This window comes from Psammomys obesus, unplaced genomic scaffold (genome assembly GCF_907164565.1).
Source record: "Psammomys obesus unplaced genomic scaffold, mPsaObe1.curated_primary_1811, whole genome shotgun sequence".
Taxonomy (NCBI): domain Eukaryota; kingdom Metazoa; phylum Chordata; class Mammalia; order Rodentia; family Muridae; genus Psammomys; species Psammomys obesus.
In genome coordinates, this window is record NW_026596085.1 from 14,227,475 (window position 1) to 14,247,982 (window position 20,508).

Sequence of the window (20,508 nt, forward strand, 5' to 3'; positions counted from 1 at the left end):
CACCAACACTTCTCTTTGTATCCTATCGCTTCATAGCAGATATTCAGTGAAGCATACCCATAAGTTAATAACTCACTGCTATATACATTTTCTCTGGGCTTCTAATATGTATTTTCTTTTCTTTTCTTTTCTTTTTTTTTTTTTTTGTCAAGGTGTACATGCATACACATATGCAAATGCCTGCAGAGGCCAGAAGAGGGTGTCATATCCCTTGAAGCTGGAGTTGCAGGCAATTGTGAGCTGCTACATGGGTGCTAGGAACTGAACTCTGGTCCTCTAGAAGACCAGCAAGTGCTCTTACCCATGGAGCCACCTCTTCAGACACACACACACCTTTCCTTTTAAATTAATGGCATGTCCCTGCTAGACCCATGGCTTCCTTCATTAAAGCCCATGAACCCTAGCTTTCACAGATATTCAGTGCAAGCCACTGGTGGCTGGGTCATGCAGAGATCACACTTCCTGACCAGTGATCACAACAGAAAGTGGTGTAATAACAAGGGCAGGTTGCCAGGGGCTGTGGGGTGAAGAGAAGGCACTGTCACCAGCCGACAGGCAAGGTGGGAGTGGGTCCCGAAAGAAGAAGCAAGATTCCATTTTCTGGATAAGTCATGTGGAATCAGGTAAACACACACACACACACACATATATAATTATATATATATAAATGTATGTATATGGCACCTGTCCTGGGTTTCTGGACATGGAAATGGTAGTTCTTTTATTTTATTTTTATTAATTACAGTTTATTCATTTTGTATCCCAGCTGTAGCCCCCTTCCCCATCCTTTTTTTTTTAAATATAATTTTTATTTTAGAGACAGTAGTTCTTAAAACCCTATGGCAATTACACAATTTCTTGACTTGGTGCCCCACCCAGTGAAAATTAAAGGAGAAGCCCATCTCCCCAGGGCCCAACCCAAACCTGGTTCAGAGGTGGCCATAGGAGTGAGTAGTCAAAGGATTGACTTAAATTGTTTTAATGCCCAGAACCTGTCCAGGCCTGAGCAGACTGCAGGGACTCTGAGCAGATTGAGCAAAGCTCATGAGTTTGGACACCTCTGTGTTTCTTCTGGGAGACATGCCCATCAGTCCCTGCACAAGTGGGCACTGAAGGAACCTGAGGAGCATCTCTGCACTTGCACCGCCCCTTCTGGAGGACAGCAGCAAGACTGTATCAGCACTTCCTGGAGGAATGCCCCTGTCGCAGAAGCAGCAGATAGGCTTAAATCTTGTGGCGGCCATGTCAGTTATTTGCCACAACAGAGCAACCCCAAGCTGGGGTCTCAGACCCACAGATACAAGAAGAATCAGAGTTGCCCAAGAAAGCTATATCCCTCAAGCTTCAGTCCTGTGTGCAGTTTAAAGAGGAGCTCCAGCTGTCACCACCAAATCCACCAGGGAGACAGAAGCCATCTTTGCCCTCATCTTTGGGGATGGTGGCAGGTGCAGCTGTATGGGGCTGACAACCAAAGGCAGTGAGGCAGAGTCCTCTCCTGCTAAAAAAGGAAAAGCCTCTGCTAGGACCCAAGGCAGCTCACTGGAATTCCCCCCCCCCCCCCCCGCCAGGGAAATGGGACAGCAGGACCTATGTAGACTATAAGGAAAACTAAATGAAAAGGTTTCACTAGTACCAGGTGTGTGCATGGGTGGGGGCACACCTCTGTCTGCAGCCTCAGAACAAGAAAATACAGTTTTAAGGCATCTGCAAATAATAGCACTGCTTTGGTTCTGGAGGCCAAAAAATGCTTGTTGGCCCTAAGAGAAATTCCAAACACCACTCAAAATTAACTTGCATCCCCTCTTTCTACCAAACTATTTTGATTTGGAGAAGTCTGCTCAGGACTTAACATCATTCTCTGACAAGTAAGCCCAGCTATTTCCCAATCCTAATAACCCAACCAGCTAGTCAACTTAATGCCAGGAGGTCAGTGCTGAGCTGTAGGCCAAGGATCTGGCCTTGGTCACGGCATAAGATGGACAGCGGCTGCCTTGCGGATAAGCCGCTCAGTCAGAGGTGAGTTGGGTTTCAACGCATCACGCTCCATCAGAAGACTCCTGTGGGAATACACAGAGTGTTCGTTATAGAACCTTCTAGAAGGATGTGGAAGCATGGCCAGCAGGAGCAGGATGGGTACAGCTGGCTGGACAGTACTTTGATTCTGCACTAGAGATAAACAGTAGCGATGAGGACTCCAGTGTAGGGCTATCATTGTGGCTTTGTCTGTCTTAGAAGAAGCCATGGCTCCAAACCTCATAGGCCATGCTCCTGTCACAGTCTAATTAATGCTGAGGATGAGAGGGACAAGAGACACAGTATCTGGCAGGAAACCATATATGAGACTGGTCCAGAAAATAAACAAGTGAAAGAATTAGGGAAGCCTTAATTTAAAGAAAGTAAAAATAGGATCAGTCTGAGGTAGAGTCCCTGGTGTGGTCCTCCACATCCTAACCAGCTCCACCACCATCCTCTCCTCCTGAACACAATTATGTGACTGTCCAGATGTTCATGTGATGAATTGGCCTTTTTGAGAGGTTCCACTCAGCTCATATCCATCTACCTACTCAGTACTGCATCCCACACCCAGCACAGGTCTGCAAGAGGCTGTAAGCTGAGGCCTAATGGAGCAGAAAAAAAAAAAAAAAGAAGACAGGGTATCCCAGGAAGAGGGCACAGACATGCAAGGACCTGAGAGCTGATGCACTGGCTATCTGTGGTTAAAATGGGAAGAAGGTTGGGAAGGCAAAGGCTGGGCAAAAGGGTGGCACTGGCTGTGTGGTGGTGACATAGTCCTTTAGTCCCAGCACTCAGGAGGCCGAGGCAGAGTTTGAGGCAGCCTGGTCTACAGAGTGAGTTCCAAAACAGCCAGGGCTGCATAGAGAAACCCTGTCTCAACACCACCTCCAAAAAAAGGGGTTTTAGTACTAGCTATCTTTGTCAAGTTGAGCCTGATAATGAAAGAGAACCAAAGGCCCAGTATGCTCCCTGCTTTCCAAGCCACCAAGGCAGAAGTACACATGCTAAGGCAGGTGCATGCAGAGGGGCACCATGTTCAGGGGACCCTCCCATGCCTGGCTATAGGAAGGGCAAGGTGCTCACCGGGCCACATTCTTATGGACGCTGGAGGTGCAGTTGATGGCCGCATGAATCAGCATCTGGTTGAAGACATCTCTCTATAATGTCAGTTAGGCAAGTTAGGCACATGCAACTCAGACCAAGGATGGGCTCCCAACCCAAAGGAACTGCTGAGACAAACATCACCCTCCACAGAGGACCCTGGTGGCAGCGTTTAACAAGAGTACTCCTACCCCATGAGTACTGACCACACAGGAGACCCCTGGCTGCCCAGCCAAGCACTCCAGCCTCTGGGTCCCTTCATTCAGCTGGCTCACCTGGGCATTGCTGCCCCCAATCTGGACGATTCGGTAGCGGATTGGCAAGAGCAGTTCTAAGACTCGATCAGGGTTCCCATTCTTGGCCTCCACAAGGGCCTGGCACAGGGGCAGCCCCACATCTTTCGCCAACTGGTGCTGGTAGTTCTCCCCTGGGGACCTGTCACCAAGACCAAAGCTCAATATCCACCTTCACAAAGTCCCAGCTGGGCAAGGGACCCAAAGTTAGGGCCTTTCACAGCTGCCTGATGGCACTCTGCTGGGAAAAGGAGACATAAGCATCTGCCCAGTGTAGGGAGAGGACAGGGCTCCCTGTCCCCCACCTCAGTTTATCTATCTGGAAAGTGGTGTAACAGCACAGCCCTCGCAGAGAGGTCAGGACTGCAGGTAATGCAGGCAAAGTCTGGGTACCAACAGCCAGCATTACCACCGCCATCAGAGAATGTGTCTGCAGCAACCTGTCTTTCCAGGCCGCCCTCGACAGCCCGGAAGGCACCATTCCCAGCAGATAAAGAAGCTGAGGCTCAGAGCAAAGAGGGCATCTCTGTGTCCTGAGGACACCCACAGGACCCCTGAAGGTCAGACACCTGTGGTGATTGATGCCCACACTGAGATACCCACCTAGAAGCATGGGAATCCTCAAAGCTGTGCTCGCCGGCAGGACCTTACTCTCAGGTTTTCCCGGGAAGGCAGGGCAGCCCCTAGCAGGCCTTGGCTCAGCCCTTGCATCCCTTCATCCACTCAGCTGGGCCCAAACTTCCTGGTCTCGGGGCTTCACATACTTGCTGGCTTCCTGAAGGGTAGTCAGCAGCTCCTGTGTGGTCTGGAGGTCCTGTGCACCCAGGGAGGCCATCAGGAAGTGAGCATCGTTGAACAGAAGGATGTGGTCTCGAGTGTGTTTCTTGGTCACAGGTAGAATAGCCTGCCACCGCTGGCCAACAGACACTCCTGGGGATTAAAAAAAAAAAAAAAAAAAAAAAAGCCAAGGGTGTGAGGCAGCAGTGTATCTTATGCTTGGTTCTCCTGAACCCACATCCCTCAAAAGCACATCCAATCCTGTCCCAGTGAGAAGTTGGGAGGTGAGGGAGGCCACCAAGGCCTAATCTCTCCTTGTTTACCTGAAAAAGCAGCAAATCCACAAAGTAAAAAGCAGATTTGAAACACTGCCTCAGGCTATCATACTATTCCTCTGATAGACCTTCAAAACATGTTTTAAATGTCCCCTATGGTAATCACAAGCCTAGTACCTGTGGAGAGGTGCCTCAGTGGTTAAGAGCACTGGTTGCTCTTCCAGAGGTCCTGAGTTCAATTCCCAGCAACCACACGGTGGCTCACGACATATAAAGGGATCTAAATGCCCTCTTCTGGAATGCAGACAGAGCACTCATACATTGAGAAAAAAATACATAAATAAAAATTTAAATATTGAAGTGATCTTTTCCTCACAACAGCAGGGGAATGAGTGAGGGAATGAGAGGCTATTCTCAGCCTGCCAGCCAGTCAGTACTGGGATTCTGGAGTTCCTGCCTTCCTCAGCATCTCTCTGTGGAGTGTCACCTGGACCTCCAGCCTGGGCAGAAAGCCAGCTCTGTCAGGGTAACTGGGAAGCCTAGAAAGCCTCTGCAATGTCAGGGTTGGGAAATTCTCACCCCCTGTGATCTAGAAAAAGAGGCACCAGCCAGTAGCCAGACACCACCTGTACCCTGAAAGGTTTGCCAGGCAGGCTATGGGAATGGCAAGGTTCAGAGCCGAAGGCTACCACAACAAGGAGGGGTGGAGAATAGAATAAAGGGCAGTAGAGGCTAGGTCAGCTGCCTTGCACTGGAACAGAGACAGCTGCATCCCCTGGCATGCAAAGCTACAGTCAGGCTCATTCATCCCAAGGCCTCACCCCCAGGACCAGCAATCACACTTTCTCTCATGGTGTAGGGAGAGGGAAGAGACACAGCTACCTTCCATCTGAAGACGGTAGAGCATGGAGCAGCTGTCCACCACATCCAGCATGGAGCCACTGGTCTGCACGCTGGGGAGAATCTGGAAGACAAGGGCCATGGAAGGCTCAGAGGGCCAAATAGTGACAGGGCCATGGGAGCAGCCAGAATTGCCAAATGAGCCGTGAGTGTGGCCTGCACAGAGAAAGCCCTCAGCAAACACAAGCTATAAGCTTCATCCCCAGTGCCCCAGCCATGAGGACCATCACAGCCACTACAGCAGCTGTGGGTGCCAGAATGTATGAGGGGCTTACACACACACACACACACACACACACACACACACACACACACACACACACACACACATGCCCACTCCACTGTGTACCCAGGGTTACTGCTGTGTCCTGTCGACTGCCACCCCCAGCCCTATGCCCACAGCTGTTCTGGCAGGAGACTCATATCCTGCCTGGTCATGTTTCTAGATTCAACGTTGCTCACTGGGAGACCTGCCTACAGCCCAGAGCACACAGTGCCTGTCACCTCCATTTCATTCTAAGAAGCCGATCATGATAAAAGGACCCCTCCAAGCAACTCCTGTCTGGCAGGTCTCCCTCTGGTGTTCTGACCCCCATCTCATGAGCACCTGTGCTAAGGTTTTATTACTAAGACCTCACCTAGGAGCTTTTCCTCTCAAAGAATGTCCAGGGTCTGAGAGGGGAATTTGAATTTGGGGAGACAGAAGGTTCTGGAGTTGGCCAGTGCAATGGGCCCAGAAAAGTCAATATGCTAATGATGCAATGCTACAGATTTCATCATCTTCATCTTCATTTTACATGTATGAGTGTTTTGCTGGCCTATATGTCTGTGCACCACATGTGTGCCTGGTGCCCATAGAGAACAGAAGTGGACATCTGGTCTTCTGGGAACTGGAGATACAGATAGTTGTAAGCTACCATGTGGATGTTGGGAATTGAACCTTGGTCTTCTGGAACAACAGATCCTATGCACTGGGCCATCTCTTTAGCCCCACAACTTTTCTTTTTCTTCCCTTTTCATGTAATAATGGGGTTGAAACCTTAGATCCCATGCATGCTAAGCAAGTATCCCAACACTGATATATCCAGGCCTCTTTTTAAAACTTTTGATTCTGAGACAGAGTCATATTAAGTTATCCAGTCTTCAGACTGTGAACTTTTAATCCTCCTGCACCAGCCTCCTGGGTAGCTAGGATTGTAGGCATGTTGTCACCATGACTAGATTAATTTTTATAGCATAGATTTTGTAACAGTAAAAGCAAACAGGTCTGGTGAGATGGGTCAATGGTTCTTCCAGAGGACCTGGGTTCAATTCCCAGTTCCCACATAGCAGCTCATAACTGTCTGTAACTCCAGTTCCAGAGGATCTGGCACCCTTACACAAACATGCAGGCAGAACACCAATACCCTTAAAAATAAATAAATCTCAAAAAGTCAGAGGCAGGCATGGTGGTGCATACCTTTGTTCCTAGTACTCAGGAGGCAGACACAGATGGATCTCTGTGAATTCACAGCCAGCCTGGTCCACATAGTGAGTTCTAGGTCAGCCAGTGCTCTTAACCACTGAGCCATCTCTCCATCCCCTTGTTTCTGACTTAAAGTTAAAAATATATAAACAAAAAATCCTATGGACAGATGAATTACCTCATGAAGAACAACTATCTATGCTGAAAGGTGGTGTCACATGCCTTTAATCCTAGCATTCGGGAGGCAGAGGCAGGTGGATCTCTGTGAGTTTGAGGCCAGCCTAGTCTACAAAGAGAGTTCCAGAACAGCTAGGGTCATACAGAGAAACCCTGTCTCTAGTGGGAAAAAAAAGAACATTCACCTGAAAGGACAGAAACAGAGTCGGCCTTAGACATGTCAGTCTCCAAACACCATGGGTGAATAGTCAGCAAAGGCTCCATGATACACTGAGTCCGGACATGGCTCTTGACAACAGCCAATCCCATGTAGTCTTATCAGCGAGATGGGGGCATTCTAACACCATTTGCTCTGGCCAGGACGATGCCAACAGGCCCAGAGGCTATGAGAGACGAAGGCAGACTGTAGCAGCTAACTATAAATGATATAAATGCACTCACGTGGTTGTCATAGATGGTTAGTGCGGCCTCATATTCTCCCTGCAAAGGTGACATTGCCATGATTAACATCTGGAGAAGTCAAAAAGTGATGCTTGGAAATACACCAGGGATAGCTGATCAAGGCTCCCACTAAGGGAGATGGGCAAGGCTCAGTGGCAGCCCGGTGTAGAGAGAGGAGAAGGTGAGCTAGGAGCCTCCATGTCTCTATGGTAACAATGCCATGAGAAGCACCTTGACAAATGGGACACTGCCCATCTCCATCATCTGTCCCTACCCCCTCTCATCCTAGAAGAGTTTCTGGTGCCATAGGTCCAGTCTGAGACCCTCCCTGCACCCCAAGCACTTGGCTCCAAACCCCCTGTGGTGGTGTAAATGAGAGCGTCTCCCATGGGCTCAGAAGTCTGTATACCTGATCTTCAGTTGGTGGCACTGTTTGTGAAGGCTTAGGAGGTACAGCCTTGCTGGAGGAAGTATGTCACTAGGGATGGGCTTTGAGAGCTCAAGGCCTCACCCTAGGCTCAGTCCATGCTGTTTTGCGCTTGGATGAGATGAGTGCATCCAGTTCCTGCTGCCATGTTTGCTGCTTGCTGCCATGTCTCCCACTGTGATAGAGGCTCTTATGCCTCTGGAACCCCAAGCCAAATAAATCCTTCCCTCTGCAAGTTTCTTTGGTCACAGTGTGTTATCACAGCAATAGAAAAGTAACTAAGTCATGTGAGTTCTACTTCCCAAGAGTGGAAAATATCTTTGAGGAGTGCAGCCTGAAAAGCTCTTGGAATATGAGTGCGGTACTGCTTAAGACCCCATCTGTGGTGGAGAGTTTTATGTCAAGTAGACTCAAGCTAGAGTCATCTGAGAGGCGGGAACCTCAATTAAGAAATTGCGTCCATAAAGCCAGGTTGTAGGCAGGCCTGTACGACATTGTGGGTGTTGCCATCCCTGGGTTGGTAGTCCTGGGTTCTATAAGAAAGCAGGCCAAGCAAGCCATGGGGAGCAAGTCAGGAAGCAGCATTCCTTCATGGCTTCTGCAGCAGCTCCTGACTCTAGGTTCCTTCCTGCCTTGTTTGAGTTCCTGTCCTGCCTTCCCTCAGTGATGGACTATAACGTGGAAATGTTAGCTAAATAAACTCTTCCCTTCCCAACTTGCTTTTGGTCATGGAGATACATCACAGCAATAGAAACCCTAACAAGACACCATCTGTACCAACACACAAAGGTGCTGCATGGAAGTCAGATATATAGCAGGGGACTAGGAACTGCCTGTTCTCTGGACAGCTGCACTGGTGAGACAATCCAAAGAAACAAGCATCTTACCTTCTCAATCAAGTACAGGGCCCAGTGCCAATAGTTATGGCAAGCGAGCATATCAGAGTCCTGCAGAAAGAATGAAAGAATGTCTGAGCCCCTGTAGGCTGGGCCGACAGTTATCATGCCTGAACCCAACATGTAATAAGCTGTGACCCCAGGACCAGGGAGGTGGAAACAGAGGTTCAGAAGTTCAAAGCTGAGCTGGAGAGATGCTCACTTGGTATAATGTTTGCTATGTAAGCGTAAAGTCCTGAGTTTGGCGCCCCTCACCAAGGCAAAGGCTGGACACACAGTGTATGCCTGTAATCACAGAGGGATCCTTGAGGTTTTTCTGGCCAGCCGGTCTTGCCCAATCAGTAAGCTCCAGATGCTAGGGGAAAACCCTGCTCAAAAACTGAGGTAGATGGCACCCGAGAAATGACAATGTGGCTTCCACATACACACATATATAAGTGCACTTACACCCACATATAGGTCCACCTGTACATGTACAAACACATGGATACACACACACATTCGCACACATGTACTTACACACACACAAGCAGAGGTGGGGGGAATGTGTGTATGTTCTGGGGAAAGAATGTGAACAAGGAAGCCAGGCCAACCAGAGGATGAGACCAATTAGTGCTCCCCACCCCCGTGCTCCTCTTTACCCACAGAACCTTGCAGTAATCTGCCTGGGGAGCCCCAGCAAAAAGTAGCTTCTCTGGCTTTAGGTTCTTGGTGCCCTCGAGAATTTTCAAGACCCTGGAGTCTGGACATCTTTAGAATGGGCTGCATGTTCATATACCTCCCTGTTAGCCAGCTGCACCTAGAACCATGCCTGGAGATGCTGGGAATTGGCCTGGTTGTCAGTCAAAGCCCTTGCCCAGGGAACTGCTCAGAGGGATGATGGTGGCCACGGTGTCCAGCCTTCAGCATCTACTACTCAGTGCCAGGCTCAGGAAAGGACCTACTGCCCTAGCTGGCAGTGTCCTTGCGGCCTCCTGTGGTACAGAAGGCAGGGCAGAAAGGAAACCCGGACAGGTGGCCAGGTCATGTGTCAGAGGCAAGTCTAGGGAAAACAGGCACACACATGGTGGGCAAGGGGGAAATGGCGGCAGCCAGTCAGGAGCAGGGATGGGTAAAGTTGGGAATAGGAAATAGGAATAATGAGAGCACAGAGTGCTCAGGCCATGGGAGGGGTCTCATGCTGGGCACTAGGGGTCTGGATTGCTCTAACCCCATAGGCCAGCCCTACCATCAGTGAACCATCACCCCATCAGCCTGCCTCGTTCCCACCCACTCCGTCATGTGCTCCCTGCTGGCAGCAGCAAAAGCAATGCAACTCAGGGCCCTAAGCATGCCCACCCCAGCTGGGCCCTTATTTCCCCAGCACCCTTTGGATACATCCCTTTCACAGCAAAAATGCCTCAGGCAGACACCAACTGTACAATCACTTCTAAATCCTAGTAGGTGTTGGGGTGCTATGGGGCTCCCAGAGGATCCTTGGCTGTCAGGGTTGACTCCACGCTGAACCTAAGCTCCTGGGGAGCTAAGCCACATCCGTAAGTCCACCCAGCAAAGCTTGGAGGAACTCCAGGTGTCAGACTGGGTCGCCCAGACGATGACCACCAACAAAACTCAGTTCATACCTTCCAGTGGCCTTCAGTACGCTGCATGAACTCCAGCCCGTCTTTGACCTCTGCCCTCATCTCATGTATATGGGCAACAGTGTGCACTGACCACGCATCCGTCGGCTCAATAGATAAAGCCTACATGCAGTAAGAGATGAGAGGACAAAGATAATGGGGGTTAGCCTGGTTGCCTGGGCCCAGCAAGGGCAAGAGTAGGAACTGGGCTCTAATTCAGAATAATTATAATCCCAACACCAGCCCTGTTTTCAGCGTGCCTTACCCACCACAGCAGGCTGCTAAGGATGGCATCTCTGCCGGCCACTTGAGGAAACTGAGGCTCAAAGAGGCCAGGATTTGCTTCCTGGATACATCCAAGTCATCTGCAATATTCTACCCAGGAGCTCCATGCCTCAGTTTCCCATGATGGCCTTTGGGGCTGCCTTCCTTTCAGGGCTATAAGAACAGTGTTGACTTTCACATCCTCTGGTCTTGAATGGCAAGACGCTGCTCCTCCCACTTACACTCAGGAGATGGTTACACAGGTGACTTCCTGAGTAGAAGCCACTGGTTCTAGAAACACTGTTATTAACGACAAAATCTACATGAGCCACAATAAGGCAGAGGGACACATGGAATGGCTCTCACCTCCTTGTCCATCTACTCACCAGGTCAGTTCACGTTTAAGTCCTAGACATGAATCAGTAAACTGGGGCTCACTGGGCCCATCACTGGCTTATACTCAGAGACCCATGCCAGATCATGGGTCCCTTAGGCCTGCTTTCCCCAGTGTCTGGAATTGTGGGTGTTCCGCACTGGCCTGACCACCTGCTGAAAGGATTTCAGCAGCATGTCACCAGCAGTCTCTGACTTCCTGTCCTGCCCCTTAGCTTTCACATTCTTATCCACTCCATGTGGGAAGACAAGGGTCACACAGCATGTCTGCAGTGCCTTGGGGCAGAGGGCCTGAGTGCTGGGACAGCTGGGGACGTCTCAGGGTGCGTCCTGAGCATGCCAGGCACCAGCACCCCTTTAAAGAACCCCTCTAAGAGAGCTGCTTTCACACAGGGTGGTTGAGAAATATGACTCAGCTCTGTTCTTTCTGTTTCTAGGGATGACCAGCATCCTCACTCAACTGGAGCCCTTGCAAGGTTTCCTGGAAGACACCAACTCTCTGCCAGCCCCTTACACTTGAGTTTGATATGCTGGGCTGGATGTCACCTTATGAAGTCATTGTAGTCCAGTGGAGCTTGGTGTGGTGTACCCTCGCCTTGTGGAAACCTGGGGGACATTGCTATAGCCCTGTCTTCATACCTAGCAAGTTGTCTGTGGGGTCTGTGGCTAAGATCAATGTGGCCTGTAGCACCAGGAGAGCTGGGGCAAGGGGCAGGAGAAAGAACAATGGGGGTGGGCATGCTATAGTGCTACATCTTGTTTCTTCTAAGACTTGAGACTGCATCCTTGGCCATCTTTCTTTGGAGTCAGCTTGCCACAGTGCCACTCAGAGCTACTTCAGTCGCCCAGGTAGCTCCCCCAACCAGAGGGGCCTTCCTGTGGCTTAGCTATGAATGGAGTATCTGGTGATCATAGAGCTTAGATGGCCAAGGAGCTAAAGAAACAACAACAACAACAATAAAAACCCTTCCCCTGACCCCTGAATCCAGACTGAGTCTGATTCAGGCCACCTTCAGACACCCCGAAGATGCTGTCATGCCTGGGTGGGGAGCCACAGCAGGGATGCAGGGAAGCCGGGATCTAGTCCAGGCAGTTTAAGGGACAGCCTTCTTGTCAAGTGGGTGAGGTGAAGATCTGACCCCTGAGCTTTAGCACCATGGCGGGGGGGGGGGGGGGGCTTTGCCTAGCCTCTCTCTCTGAGCTGCAGCTCTCTTCTCCGGGCACTAAGGTGTTTACAGTGTGGACAGAGACTATCAGGGGGACCAGGTGTGTGCAAAGTGCCAGTTGTGAACCTGGACCAATAGCGTTTGTCTCTCTCTACATGTGACAATGCCTCCTTGCACCTTAGTTTCTACTCTTGTAAGGATAAGAGTGGCAGAGAAAGACTTCCAGAGCCTGAGCCACCTTGCACCCGGGCCTGTCACCTGACCCTGGATCCAGGTCTACAGGGGCATCCCCAGAGTTCCAGGTCAGCCAACACATCCCAGCAAAAAACAGAACACAGGGCCTGACACTGAAGCACCTAGCAGGTTCCACACTGGGTCCACTCCTCTCATTGACAGGCACCCCAAGTGATGAGTGAAGGATAAGAAACAAGCTTGTGGGCAGGGTAAAGACCCTTCTGCTTAGTCCGGCATGGTGGTGCACACCCGTGATCCCAGCACTCAGGGAGGCAGAAGCAGGTGGATCGATGTGAGTTCAAGGCCAGCCTGGTCTACAAAATGAGTCCAGGAAGTGGCCAAGGTTACGCAGAGAAACCCTGTCTCAAAAAACAAAAACAAAACAAACAAACAAAAAACAAGAGAGAGAGGAGAGAGACAGAGACAGAGACCTCTCTATTCAGGAAGAGAGAGCATAATATGATCAGGCCCTGACCTAGGAAACTTTTGTTTAAAATCTTCACCCACCTCAAGCCTCAGGCAAGCAGAGTCATCACCCTGGTGATCCCTGAATGCAGGAGCCACCACCTCCCTGAGCCTCACTGCCTCACCTGCTCTAGGGACCTTGGAAGGATTAAAGGAGTGATAAGCAGGCAGCTGCCTGCCCTAACACCAGCCCCTCCCAATCCATGAGGAAACTCCAAGGTGGGGCAGCCGGGCTGCTTGGTTTGCATCGTGAGGAGTCATAGCCTGAAGGGCTTCACACCTCGAGAAGGACCCACTCACCTCTTTGGCAAGCTTTTCTGCCTGGTCATAGAAGTTGGTTTCCATCAGTCCAAAAGAATAGATGCCTTTCACGTAGCTGAAAACCGAGAAAAGACTTCAGTACCCAGGAAGATGAAGAGGTGGGATGGAGTCTCCCTGCAGGATAGTGTAGAGTCCTCATACCCCGGGCTTATATGTGACAGTGTTTGGACACAGGGGGTTCACAGACAGAACTGAGGTATGATGCAGTGGGCAGCAACCTGATCACTGTTGTCCTATTTTAAAATTTCTAAAACTAATGGTGGACATGAAGAATGGGTATTAATCTTTGGGGAATGTAATCTCGGGGATGTTTGTTATTGCAACGAAAGAATCTTACGTAACTGACACACAATGATACTACCTTATTGGCAGGATGGGATGAAGATCAAATGAAGTAAAGGAAGCCTTTTAGATTAGCAGCAGGAGTCTCACTAGCTTTAGGCTGTGGCCTATAGAATTTCTATGCTTCTAGGGCAGAGGAGAGAAGCTGAAGAACGAAGTGATGTGGTTTCTTACTGGCATGTACCTGTAAAGGGGGATCTTAGGGCTCCAGAACGGGTAAACTCGAGCCACGGAATCCCGCATCTGCTCCAGGCGGCCCAGGTAAAAGAAGGCATCGTGGGAAAACTTCAAGGCCAATATGTCTGTCGGGTAGTCCTGGAGGATCTGTTCCCAGAGATCACAGGCTTTGGGTAAGTTCCTGGAAGCCAAGAACACACTGAGCATGAAGCCCACGTCCACTGAAAAGCCATCCTCTGTTACTATCTGAATGAACAGCTTTAAACAATTATATCTGGGGCTGGGGTGATGGCCCAGTGGGTAAGAGTACTTGCTGCACAAGCATGAAGACCTGAGTTCAAATCCCCAGTACCCCGAGTAAAATTCAGGCATGGTCATAGTCCTGTAACCCCAGTGCTGGGGGCAGCATGGAAAGAGGGGGAGGCTGTTGTGGCTTGCTGGCCACCAGTCTAGCTGAAAGAACATGAATTCTAGGTTCAGTGAAAGACCCTGTCTCAAGGGATTAAGATGGAGAGTGATAGGAAGGGACCCTTGACATCTTTCTCTTGCCTCTGAGCACAAGGGCACATGCATAACTCACAAACACAGACATGTGTACACACACTATAACACCCCCCCTGCACACAAAATTAATAAAATAGTAAGAATTAAAATATATCAAAAATTATAGTTACGCATGTGTGTCACACACGGGTCCCAAAACTAAGATGTGATGCAATCTGAAGTGGGGAGGAAATAGAAAAAGCAACAGACAGGCTATGTGTGACATGGACTCAGAGGGACACTCTTGTGGGGGAGGAAGCAAATGGGCTAGGGCGGGGCAGGGGATTGAGGCCATACAGTCCCTGTGGTGGTAAATAAGAACAAAGCGTGATAGCACCCATTACTTTGTTTACTAATAGCAATTAGTAAAAAGAAAAAAAAATGTTTCCAGTTAAGGAAAAGAAGTTCCATCAAGAGCTAGAGATGTGGGAGTTTGCTTAGCAGGCAGGGCTCTGTGGTCCATCCCCAGCCCCGCACAGAAAAAGAAAGAAAATATTATAGACATATATATGTACATGTTTTCTATGTTAGGTTGTACCTCCCAAAACTCAAACGCCAGGGAGAAAGTTTACCCTCCCATGCAGTTTTAAGAAGAAAAGCAGGGGAGCCGGAGAGACGGCTCAGTGCTAACCACACGTGCTGCTTTTGCAGAGGACCCAGGTTTAGTTCCTGGCACCCAGAGGGCAGCTTAAAACCATCTGTGGAGCTGGGGTGATGGCTAAGAGGTTAAGAGCACTGTCTGCTCTTCCAGAGGTCCTGAGTTCAACTCCCAGCAGCCACACGGTGGCTCACGACCATCCATCATGGGACCAGATTCCCTCTTCTGGTGTGCATGAAAACAGAGCACTCATACACATAAATTAAATAAATAAATATTGTAAAAATCTGTAACTCCAATTCCAGGAGTTACAGAGTGCCTTGGAGAGTGCCCTCTCCAAGTCTCCGTGGGCACCAGGCACACATGGGGTACACAGACATAAATATAAGCAAACCACTCAGACACATGATATAAAAACAAATTCTTTAAAAGAAGGAAGGGGAAGACACGTTTGTCTCATGTGAAGGCCAGGTAGCAGGTGTCTCCTTCAGTCGACCTCCCTCTTATTTCCACAGTCTCTCACTGAACCTGGATCTTTCTAGTTCAGCCAGACCGGTCAGCTAGTGAGCTCCAGGGACCTGCCTGTCTCCTCCTCCCCAGTCTGGGGGGTATAGAATACATCACCATGCCTGGCTCTTTGCCTAGGTGCTGGGCATCTGAACTCAGATCCTTAAACCTGTGTAGCAAGAACTTTATCAGCTGAGCCATCTCTTCAGCCCAGAAAAGGAGGCTTAACCAACTGCCAAGGACAATTTATCCCTGACATCATGGGACACTTGAGAACCCTGCGTCTATACTAAGTCACCAGAAACTGATGGGACTTTCTTGCTCTATGCCCCTGAGATTCCTCACAATCAGTTTGAGGTATCTGCTCTAAGGGATACCTCACCTGCCCAAGCAGACAGAGGGACCACCCTGGAGGACTGTGGGAGTGGAGGCAGAGAACGGTCTGGTCCAACGCTGAGGCACGCAGCATTGGAATCCTGAACACATACCCTAAAGACTTGTATGTTGAAGGCTGGGTGTGCCAGCCTGTGGTGCTGTTGGAAAGTGGGAGTTTGGGACCGGTGATATTAAGTTAGGTCACTGGGAGCACGCCCTTGAAGGGAACCTTGGGCCCTTCTTGGTTTTCCAGGCTACTATGAGGTAAGTAGCTTCCTCTGCTACCCCTTACTACCATAAAGCATTGCCTTGACACGCAATTGCAAGCATCGCCTCACAACCATGAGTAAGTTCCCATGGACTGACGCCTCTGAAACCATATGCCAAAACAAGCCTTTCTTCCCTATGAATTTATTGTTTCCAGTATTTTGTTGCAACAACAGGAGGCTGATGAGTACAGCCTCTTGAGTAAGAAGCAAAAGGGCCAATTGTTTCCTTCTCTTTCCTGGGTGTTGTAATTAAAATAACAACCATGTTAGTGAACCATAATAAGCTATTCTGAACCCTAAACAGGGAACCCTCGATAAATACTTCTTCATTCAGCATTCAGCTTAGGGCAGAGCAACAGGCTGGTGAGAAGCCCTCTCAAGCTCTGAGGCACCAGCTTGCACAGGCTTAGAGTCCCAACCCCCGGTCCAGGGAGACCCCTCACCCCTTGGCAAACATCTCCACCGCAGACACATGCAGCTGCTCCCGAGGTGTCAGAGTCTGGCTTTGAGAAAGTTCCACCATCGTCTTCACTGCCAGGTCCAGGTCTTTGTCCAGCTTCACGGAGCTTCCCGTGCCAATGAGCACAAGGCCGTTAGAGATGGCATGGCCCATGGCTGACAGAAGATTGGAAAACAGCTGGTCACTCAGCCTCGCCCAGCCCCACACCCCATGAAAGTGTGAGCCAGGCTGGGTATGGGTTCGCTCTCGAGGCTTGGTAGGAGCCTTGCTGTGTGTGAGGCCCTTATCAAAACCTGGCGCTTAACCCTGCCTGGCCTTCAGCAGGCAGTGGACAAACCGCATTTCTCAAGTAACAGAGGTTATTTTTTAACTGGCCTCTATGTTGAACCCCGAGGTCTGAAGTACTTTCCTCTGCCCTCAGGAGCCTGGCAGAAGCTGATAACTGGTCCATAGGCTTCCATTATTGATATAACCAGCCCAGGCCTCCTGGGATGTTCAGTGAATGCTCTTCAGGGAACTTAGTCAACAAGTCCCTGGGGCCCACGCTCTGATCCTGTCCTGCTGCCCTGCCCTGGCACAGGGTGGTGGAGTAGGTAGTCCTTACTGAAGGCTGGAAGTCCCAGGCCCTCCCTACTCCCCAGACTCGGCTTAAGAAAGACAGGGCACCCCTGACACTGGCTTGGAAAAAAGAACCATAATACTATTCTACCCCAGCCATTGTCCCCGAGTCCACTCTGACCACTTGTTATCCTTATGGCAGCATTTAGCTTGCCCTGCTTTTCTCTTGAGTCTCTCCTCATTCAGTCCTTGTCAGAGCAGTAATAGTGCCCTTGGCTTTAGCTTGGCCACACTGCTGCAGGTGCTAAGACTGGTGCTAACAGGGGGGCTGGAGAGATGGCTCAGTGGTTGAGAACACTGCCTGTTCTTCCAAAGGTCTTGAGTTTAATTTCTAGCAGCCACACGGTGGCTCATAACTATCTATCTTGAGATCTGGTGCCCCCTTCTGGTGTACAGGCACACATGCAGGCAGAATACTGTGTAAATAACAAATAAATAAATCTTAAAAAAAAAAAAAAAAAGAATGTTGCTAACATTGTCTTTTGTAAGTTTTCTCAAATCCCAGGAACCTCACCCTACACATGGGCCACCCATCTGGGATTCTGAAGTATACTGGACTGACCTCCCCCAGCCTTTTACATGCAAGGCTTTCCCACGAACCAGGCTCTGTCTTCTGCCACCCAGCTCTAGCGGCTCCAGAGGTGTCTTGAGTCCCGAGACCCCTGGCAAAGGTTTCAGGAGCCATCTTTTGTGTTCTAGGATTCTGGGCTTGAGAGTCAACTAGATTTGGGTATGTGTCTCACTTTCACTGAGCCTCAGTGTCCTCATCTAAAATACAGTTGGCACTGTCTTATGTCAAACTGATGATAGTTATTAGAAAAAAGATGTAGAGCAGTGGTTCTTAACCTGTGGGTCATGCCCCTTTAGGGGTTGAGTGACTCTTTCATGAGGGTCACCTAAGACTATCGAAAAACAGATATTTACATTATGACTCATAACAGTAGCAAAATTATAGTCATGGAGTAGCAACAAAGTGATTTTATAGTTGGCAAACATAACATGGGAAACTGTATTAAAGGGTTGCAGCACAGCTGTAGGAAGATTGGGAACCACTGATCTAGAGCCTTCTATAGAAATGGCATCCGCTGCTTCAAACACTGCTTCGCCCCTCTCTACAAGTGTCAATCCAGCCACTGCCTCCAGTGTGCCCTCCCAGCTAAGTGACAATTGAGTCCCTAAAGTCAGGGAGTGTGACTGGCCCTTCTTTGCCTGGGGAGAGCTTTACTCACCGAAGGTTGGATCTGCTGCCTTGAGCTTTGACAGGCATCCCTCAATGCCACCAAGACTCTTGTCATTGGTCCACTTGACATACTGGAATGAGAAATGCAAATCAAGTCTGTCTTCTCGGCCCTTAGATCATATCAGTGAAAGGATCTAAACTCAGATTTTTTTGGCCAAGAGTGCTGGTGATCAAACTTGGGGTTTCACACAAGCTCTAATATGGAAGGAGTCCCAGACCTGAGTTATTTTTCTTTCTAGAACACCGAGTGCTTTCTGGACCCTAATTCAAAAGAGGTATAACTTAATTGGTCTTGGAGGATGACACCTCCTAGGGCTGGGAATGCTCCCTGCCAGAAAAGAACTGTGGAAAAGTAGGTCCTTCCCAAGAGATGAGATGTAGCATGTCCTCTTCTTATGCTCTAAGAAGATCCCTGGATTCACACAATTCCTGTTTCATTTCTCTCAGAAATGACCACAGTCGACCTGGTATGGTGGCTCACATGCATAATCCCAGAGACTGAGTGGGAAGGCTTGCTATAAGTTCGAGGCCAGTGTGAAACCCAAACAAACTGAAAAGCCAGTGTTCATTACAGTTAGAGATGGGAAGGCTAGAAGATGGGAAGGACGGCTTTTGCTTTCTGCCTGTGCCTTCAGACCCAGGTAACCTTGGCTCTGCCCTCTGACCTCCTGGTTGACCTTTGACTCAAGTCAGTTCAATTCCATTATCCCATCTGGCAAAAAAAAAAAAAAAAAAGTCCCCAAGCTACAGGATTCTTCACTGGTGTGGCAGTGCATGGGAATGGGTGGAAAGTCTTCTTTGTGCCAGCCAATGAGAGGTGAGCCTCAGAACTGGACCCCTTGCCTTTCCTGGCAGAGCCCACAGCAAACCCTCAACAGGCCACAGTGGGACACCTGTCTCCACATTTTCAGGCCCCCCTAGGGCATCCATTGCTGTCCTCCCTTGAACTAGGGACCTTGAGGATAGGGCTGCCAGGGCCAGCAAGAGACACTTCCCATGCTGTTGGACTTGTGAGGCAAAGGACAGCTCTTTACCGTGGTGGGATTTACAGACCATTCACCATTAGAAATCCCTCCTGAGAACTCTTCAAGGAGGACCACGAGTCTCTTGGCCGGCATACCTGGGTCACGGTGGCATCAAACAGCTTGCAGGCTTCATTGCTTGTGGTTGAGAGTGGGAGGCCAGCATCCTTCCACGCCTACACACAACAGGAAAGGAATACAAGGGTTTGACTGGTAGGAGCCCCCAGACCCTAGGTTACCACTCTGTAAAATACGCCAGGGGGCCCAATGAGGCGAGTTCCAAGTATCAGCCCCAACGCAGACAGCAAATGGGAAAGCCATTATCGGGAGTGGCAGCAAGCCTGGCCCCGGGTGGAGGAGGTCAGTGTTAGAAAGTGCAACTTCGGGGATGTTTGGCTTGTGACCTGCTTAGCAAGGTGTGAACTACCTGCTAACACCTAGCAGCTCCTCAAATATTGCATGGGAGGAGTAGGACCAAGCCTGCAGTTGGAAAATCTTCAGATTACAATAGCTGCCCTCGGTGACCTGACACACGGTTGAAATGTCTCCCTTGGGTGTTCGCCTTGTCCTTCAGTCCTGGTGAGCATAAGGCTGCACCTACCAGGACAAGTCCACTGGCTGCTCCGACCTTCATCTTCCTCATCTGAAAAATGGGCTCAAGGTCCAGGCCCGGGGGTGGGGGGGCCACAATGAACGGTTCCCGGAGCCAAGCCCAGTGCACAAGCTTTCACTAGCGTCCCTGACTGGGAACCACTTCCGAGTCCCCTCCACACAGAGCACTTAGACCAGGTTCTCTGCCTGACTCCCGGGTGACCGGCAGGTTGGATCCCGACTGTTCAGCACGGGGCCAACTCCCGGACGAGGAGGACCCAGCCGAAGGGGTGCACGTACCTGGCAGTCTCGCAGTGACATTGTGGCTTTGGTCTTCTGAGTGAGCGCCACTGGTCAAGGTTCTTGGAAGTCTGGGAGGAGGTGAGGATGTTATTGCTTGCGGAAGGGGGCGGGGCGAGGGCGGGCGCGCTATCCGGATCGCTCACTGGTGGTTTGGGACGCACGTGCCCAGCTCAGGCCTCGGACCTGCCCGCCCCCTGAAATAGGGTGGGTGTGGATAGGAGAATGGGTGGGGG

The 20,508-nt window shown here is 50.0% G+C and overlaps 1 protein-coding gene across 1 annotated transcript; it reads right to left on the bottom strand.

Annotated features, from left to right (window-relative positions):
* Positions 1-694: 694 nt before the first annotated feature.
* Positions 695-20,365, bottom strand: Ttc38 (tetratricopeptide repeat domain 38). The gene is made up of 14 exons (XM_055627210.1): positions 20,273-20,365; positions 19,480-19,557; positions 18,349-18,430; positions 16,485-16,656; positions 13,757-13,930; positions 13,210-13,285; positions 10,391-10,510; positions 8,760-8,819; positions 7,446-7,484; positions 5,345-5,426; positions 4,175-4,340; positions 3,393-3,552; positions 3,100-3,173; positions 695-2,057 (listed from the first exon to the last, which is right to left on the bottom strand). The coding sequence occupies exons 1-14, from the start codon at positions 20,291-20,293 to the stop codon at positions 1,964-1,966; spliced, it is 1,398 nt and encodes a 465-aa protein (XP_055483185.1). The 5' UTR covers positions 20,294-20,365; the 3' UTR covers positions 695-1,963.
* Positions 20,366-20,508: the final 143 nt, after the last annotated feature.